Source organism: Colobus angolensis, unplaced genomic scaffold, assembly GCF_000951035.1.
Source record: "Colobus angolensis palliatus isolate OR3802 unplaced genomic scaffold, Cang.pa_1.0 Scaffold71, whole genome shotgun sequence".
NCBI classification, from domain to species: Eukaryota; Metazoa; Chordata; class Mammalia; order Primates; family Cercopithecidae; genus Colobus; species Colobus angolensis.
The window spans coordinates 11,296,073-11,303,134 of NW_012120821.1; the positions used below are offsets into that span (position 1 = coordinate 11,296,073).

Sequence of the window (7,062 nt, forward strand, 5' to 3'; positions counted from 1 at the left end):
AGGCATGTTTCCTTGAGCTGCTGTGAGCTCCACCCAGTTCGAGCTTCCCAGTGGCTTTGTTTACCTACTTAAGCCTCAGCAATAGCAGGCGCCCCTCCCCCAGCCTCGCTGCTGCCTTGTGGTTAGATCGCAGACTGCTGTGCTAGCAATGAGGGAGGCTCCATGGCCGTGGGACCCTCCCGGCCAGGTGTGGGTATAGTCTCCTGGTGTGCCCGTTTCCTTAAAGCGCAGTATTGGGGTGGGAGTTACCCGATTTTCCAGCTGTTGTGTGTCTCAGTTCGCCTGCCTAGGAAAAGGGATTCCCTTCCCCCTTGAGCTTCCCAGGTGAGGCAATGCCTGGCCCTGCTTCACCTCTAGCTGGTCGGGCTGCAGCAGCTGACCAGCACCGATTGTCCGGCACTCCCCAGTGAAATGACCCCAGTACCTCTGTTGAAAATGCAGAAATCACCGGTCTTCTGTGTCACTCGCCCCGGGAGTTGGAGACTGGAGCTGTTCCTATTCGGCCATCTTGCTCCGCCAATCATGGTTATAGTTTTTTATGTGTGTGTGCAGTTCTTGGCATATGTAATGATCACTACAATCAGAATATAGAACAGTTCCAGAATCCCAACAACTTCCCTTTTTTTTTTTTTTTTTTTTGCTTCTTTGCGGTCAGATCCTCTCTTCACCCCAGGCCTCTGGCAACTAATGCCCTGTTCTCTGTCCTTGTAATTTTGCTTTTCCCAGAATGTCATATAAATGGAATCGTACAGTATGTAATCTTTTCCGACTGGCTTCTTTGCCTCAGCATCATGTCTTTGAATTTTATTCACGTGTGTTTCATAGTTGCTGAGCACTATTCTGTCGAATGGATGTCTACTGTTTATCCATTCACCCTCTGAGGGACATGAGAGTTTTTCCCAGGTTTTCGTGATTATTAATAAAGCTGCAGTAAACATTTATGTACAGGTTTTTTGTGTGAACATAGGTTTTCATTTCTCTAAGATAAATACCTAGGAGTGGAATTGTTGAGTCACATGTTAAGTATAGTTTTTTTGTAAGAAACTGCCAAAGTATATCTAGAGTGTCTGTGCCATTTTGCATTCCCATCAGCAGAGTATGAGAACTCTATTTATTCTACATCAGTACTTGGTATTAACAATGTAAACAATTTATTTTACTAGGCACAGTGGGTCACATCTGTAATCCCAGCACTTTGGGAGGCCCAGGCGAGTGGATCATTTGAGGTCAGGAGTTCGAGACCAGCCTGGCCAACATGGTGAAACCTCGTCTCTATTAAAAAAAATTCAAAAACTTAGCCGAGCGTGGTGGTGTGTGCCTGTAATCCCAGCTACTCAGGAGGCTGAGAAAAGAGAATCACTTGAACCGGGAAGACAGAAGTTGTAGTGAGCCAGGATCGTGCTAAGCCTGGGCAACAAAGCGAGACTCTGTCTTCCACCCGCCACCACCCCCCAAAAAAAATTAACCATTCTAGTAGGTGTGTACGGTATCTCATTTTTTGTAGGGACAGGGTCTTGATTCTTTTTTTATACCTGTTTCTCCACTCAGACTTTCTATCTGTCCATTCATTTCAAGATTGTTGTCTTATGTCTTAGTACATGATTTTGCATGTTGCAAACATTTTAGTCACTTGACTTTAAAAGTTTCACATTTTGAGGCTGGGCGTGGTGACTCACACCTGTAATCCCAGCACTCTGGGAGGCTGAGGATGGCGAAGCACCTGAGGTCAGGATTTGAGACCAGCCTGGCCAACATGGTGAAACCCCATCTCGGCTAAAAGTACAAAAATTAGCCAGGCATGGTGGCACATGCCTGTAATCCCAGCTACTTGGGAGGCTGAGGCAGGAGAATGGCTTGAATCTGGGAGGTGGAGGTTGCAGTGAGCCAAGATTACCGCCATTGCACTCCAGCCTGGGTGACACTCCAGCCTGGGTGACAAAAAAAAACAACAGTTTCACATTTTGAAATTGTCAAATTCATTTATTTTCTTCTCACAAAAACCTATGAGATTGATTTTATTATCCCTGTTTTAAAGTTGAGGAAACTGAGGCTCAAAGAAGTAGCATGTCTAGTTTGCATCATAAAAGAGAGTTAAGATTGGACTTAGTATTGTCTCCAAAGCCGCTAATCTTTCTGCCTTACCATTGAGAACTGAGCTTGAACAGTGACTTTGAGAATGGAAAGAGAACAACAGATGCACGAACTGTAGCATGGACAGGCACACTGCATTTAGTAAATATCATCAGCACTTGCTTCACAATTCAGAGTCTCAAAAAAAGATTGCATTTTTCTATTATTACTTTATTTTTATTATTTATAGGAAATTTATATGGTACAAATATACAATGTACTTCTAGATGCATACTATCGTATCCAGTAAATAATTACGTATTCATATCCCCTGCCCTTTTAAAAAATAGTCACCTATCTATATAATGTTCCATAGTATAGTGTTTTTATTTAACAATGTATCTTGGACATAATTTCCTATGAGTGCACAATGTGGTCTCTCATTCTTGTTTATGGTTCTATCATATTCTCTTGAGTTGACATACTATAATTTACTTAACCATGGACAAATTGACTTTTAATAATTCACATTAACCATAGACTAGTAGACTATTTGACTTTAAAAACTTTAAAAAATGAGGCCAAGTGTGATGGCTTGCACCTATAATCCCAGCAAGTTGGGAGACTTAGGTGAGAGGATTCCTTGAGCCCAGGAGTTTGAGGCTGCAGTAAGCTGTGATTATACCACTTTATTCCAACCTGGGTGATAGAGCAAGACCTCATCTTTAAAACAAAACAAAACAAAACAAAACTTTAAAAGAAGTGTAACATGCATGCAGGCATACTCACAAATCGTATGTGAACAATTTAATGAATTATCAAAAAAGGAGCATAACCTATAACCATCACCAAAACCAAGACATGGGACATTATCAGTGCCCCAGAAGTTTGCTTTGTGGCTCATTCCAAGCACTAAGCACTTTTCCTCCCCAAGGTAACCATCATCCTGGACTAATTTAAAGTCCCTTCCTAGCTTGTGTTTCTGTCCCTCTCTTTGTAACAGGGTAAAGAGAGGAATTTTTTTTCCCCGCAAAGGCAGAGACTTAAAAATATGTGAAACAGAGAGGGAGAACCTGGGGATGTTGGTAGGATTTTGGAGAACATTTAACTATTTAAACATGGTGATAGAAACATACTAGGAATTGCTTTACTGTGTAGGCTATTATCTGTTCTTGAAGTTAAGTTAGACTGCACAGAAAAGTTTACTGGATGAACCAAACCAAAAAAGTGAGGAATTTTCTCTATAGGCAGTGAGGTTGAATTGACAGATCATAGTTACTGGAGTCAGATAGCAGGATGGAAATCCCAGCCCTTCCCCTACTAGCGTGATCTTTGATCATCTATATAGTGGAGACAGTACTTTTGCAGTGTTACTTTAAGAATTGAGATATTGTATGTAAATTATCTAGCTAGGTGCTTGTTTACATAGTAGGTTCTCAGTAAATATGCTTTTTCTTACTATATTCTTTTTTCCCCCAACTTTTTATTGTGACAGATTTCAAGTGTATGAAAAGTTGCAAAATAGCACAGTGAACAACCATGTATATTCATCTAGATTCACCAATTAATGTTTTCTATATTTGCTTTATCCTTTTTTTTCCTGTCTCGGCTCATTTGAGTTAATTGCAGACGTCATGACACAGCACTCTTTTTTTTTTTTTTTTTTTTTTGAGACGGAGTCTCGCTATCACCAAGGCTGGAGTGCAGTGGCCAGATCTCAGCTCACCGCAAGCTCCGCCTCCCAGGTTCACGCCATTCTCCTGCCTCAGCCTCCCGAGTAGCTGGGACTACAGGCGCCCGCCATGTCGCCCGGCTACTTTTTTGTATTTTTTAGTAGAGACGGGGTTTCACCGTGTTAGCCAGGATGGTCTCGATCTCCTGACCTCGTGATCCACTCGTCTCGGCCTCCCAAAGTGCTGGGATTACAGGCTTGAGCCACTGCGCCCGGCACAGCACTCTTAAGTACATTAGCATGTGTCTCTTTCTTAGGACATTTTCCTGTAAAATCGTAATATTATTACCTAATAAGAAGTTGTTATTCAGGTTTCCCCAGGTATCATCATATGGTTGTTTTTGTAAAGAATTCAAGATTTTATTGTACTTAGTAGTCGTGCCTCTTCAATCTCCGTTTATTTAGAAGAGTTTACCAAAGATTTTTGCCTTAGGATTGTCATTAAGATTTTTGAAGAGTTCAGTTCTGTTGTTTTGCAGAATGTTTTTCAACTTAGATTTATCTGGTAGACTCCTCTTGATTAGGTACAGGTTAAAGGTTATAGACAGAAGCACTTGAGATGGAATTGTTTGCTCTCAGTGATTTATTTCAGGAGGAAAATGATGTTAGTTTATCCCTTCAGTGGTGATAAGAGATGAATTTTTTTGGTTAAGATGGTGTTCGCAAGTTTTCTAAATTGTAAGGGTACCTTTTCCTTTTGTAATTAATAAGCCATTTGTGGGGTAATAAGTCTGAGACTGTCTGAATATTATGTTCTGTAGTGATCTTTCATCTAATGCTTTTAGTGTTGCTGATTCTTACCTGAATCAGTCATTACTATGGAGGTTGTACAATAGTGATTTTTCTGTTCCTCGTATTCTACATTTATTAACTGGATTTCTTTTGAGATTCTCCTTTTCCTTTTCTTCTTATTATCAGTGTGGAGTTTTGAATTCTTTCTTTATTCAGTCATTATTCATTTTCATTCATTATTCATTCCTGTCATCATTCATTTTAATGCTCAAATTGTACTGACTTTGGCTAGTGGGAACCGCTTAATTCTTCTGGGTTAGTAGAATGGTAGCAAAAATAAGCTTTCTCTTGTAGTTAACATTTGAATCAGTTTTGTAGCCTCTAATCTATAGGGACTAATGTATGTACTATCTGCCTCTTGTTTGCTTTTGATGACCCTTCTGTGATATTTTTCAGCAAATCACTGAATTGAAGAAAGAAAACTTTAACCTGAAGCTGCGCATCTATTTCCTTGAGGAAAGAATGCAACAGGAATTTCATGGCCCCACCGAACATATCTACAAAACTGTGAGTGGCCCACTTCTCATTGCTGTCCCTTGTGTCTTTTCTCATTGTCATGTCAAGCAGAAATTTGATTAATATTTGATCTCAGAGTTAGCAGGAATAGAGATGCTTTCATTTAATCTGAATTGATTATGGGGAGCATAAAGATATCCAGATGACTTTAATATTAAGCAAAGGGGTACATGATTAATTTTAAGGAAGTCTTTCACTCTCTTTTAAAAATCAGAATTCGGATTCACTCATTTTTACCTCAATTAAGTTTTTATAATTATGTGTTCTTTAGAAACAGGCAGTGGAATGGTGGAATGGTTTTGGAGTTGAATTCTGTTACCAGCTAACTTGTGTAACTTAGGCAAGTCACTTTAGCTCTTGGGGCTTGCTTCCAGAATTAAGTGATAATCCCTTTGTCATAGGGTTATTTGTGTGAATTAAAATGAGAAGACAGATGAAAAGCTCCAGCACACAGTCAGTTGACAATTATCGTCTTCTTGAGGCTTCGTTTGGCAGCCCAAAGTTAGGATTGTCAGTTTTTCTGTGATAGGACTCTTCTGTATTCCTGTGTGCTTGCCTGTAACTGTCAGAAGAAGAGGCTATCCTCATTTGAAGTCTTGACCTGGAGGTCTTTGTCTGAAAACAAACCTTGGTTCTGAAAACTGAAAAAAGAACTTGGCTTTCTTGAAAAGGCTTGAGTACAAACAGTATTTCAGTGCCTGTTTCTTGGCTTTTTCTAGTAGATTAGCCCTTGGCCTGGGAATTATTCTGACTTTTCTCCGCTGAAGTTTGTACCAGTGGAAACTTTTGAAGGAGGAAAAAGAACTCTCCTTGAGTTTCAGCAGATGAACTTAAATTGACTTGTCTTGAAGAGGGATTGTGCTGTGCTTCTGAGCCTTTTCAAGAATTGAAAAGCTTCTTTGTCCCCTATGAGAGATTTTTTCTTCACTCTGGGGGTGGAAAGACAATGAGGATGTCCCCTTTTCTGGAAGGGAGTGGTGATGCAATCACAATTTTAGAGGAAAACCAGTAGCCTAAAGCAGTTTATTTGTGAGTATGGTGGTCATGCGTCTCAGAACCTCTTGGGTGATAGGAATACAAAACGTGCCAATTGCCAGCTCTATCAGGCACTGTCTTCGGCATCTGTACATTTGCATCTTATTGTAATTCTCATGACAGTCCTATGCCATGGAGTTTATCTTCATCTTATAGGGAAAGAAACTGAGACTTATAGAAGATGAATAACCCACCTGATGTCATATAGCTACTATGTGAGGTGGATTTTGAGCCCAGGTCTTCCAACCTCATTGTACCATACCACTTCAGCTGTCTGACTAGATGACCTGATTTCATGACCCCTTTCTTCAGTGTAAGTTTTTGGATAGGTGCACATGGTTTAGAATTCAAAAAGCCTAAGAGATACACACTGAAAAGACTCTTCCATCCTTGTGTCCTGGTCCTCTAGATCTAATAAATATTGATTGCTTATGCAGAGGAATTTTATGTATATATAGTACAAGCAAGCGTGTGTTTGTGTGTGTGTGTATGTATGTGTATAAACCCTCTTTTTACATAAATGCAAGCATGTTCTGTTCTGCACCTTATATTTTTCACTTAATGATTTCTTTCTTTTCTTTCTCTCTTTCTTTCTTTCTCTCTCTCTCTCTCTCTCTCTCTTTCTTTCTTTCTTTCTCTTTTCTTTCCTTTCCTTTCCTTCCTTTCCCTTCTTTTCTTTCATCCCTTCCCTTTCCTTCCTTCCTTCTTTTTTCTTTCTTTTCTTTCTTTCCTTCCTTCCTTCCTTCTCTTTTCTCTTTTCTTCTTTTCTGTTTTCTTTTTTTCTTTTTTTTTTTTGAGACGGAGTCTCGCTCTGTTGCCCGGGATGGAGTGCAGTGGCCGAATCTCAGCTCACTGCAAGCTCCGCCTCCCAGGTTTATACCATTCTCCTGCCTCAGCCTCCGGAGTAGCTGGGACTA

At 40.1% G+C, this 7,062-nt stretch overlaps 1 protein-coding gene across 3 annotated transcripts in view; it reads left to right on the forward strand.

Annotated features, from left to right (window-relative positions):
* CDK5RAP2 (CDK5 regulatory subunit associated protein 2) overlaps positions 1-7,062 on the forward strand; it is a 201,248-nt gene that overhangs the window by 28,390 nt on the left and 165,796 nt on the right. For all 3 annotated transcript variants that reach the window (XM_011927417.1, XM_011927418.1, XM_011927419.1), the window contains exon 4: positions 4,991-5,101. In XM_011927417.1, the coding sequence (XP_011782807.1) occupies positions 4,991-5,101 (111 nt within the window). The remainder of the gene's footprint in view (positions 1-4,990; positions 5,102-7,062) is intronic.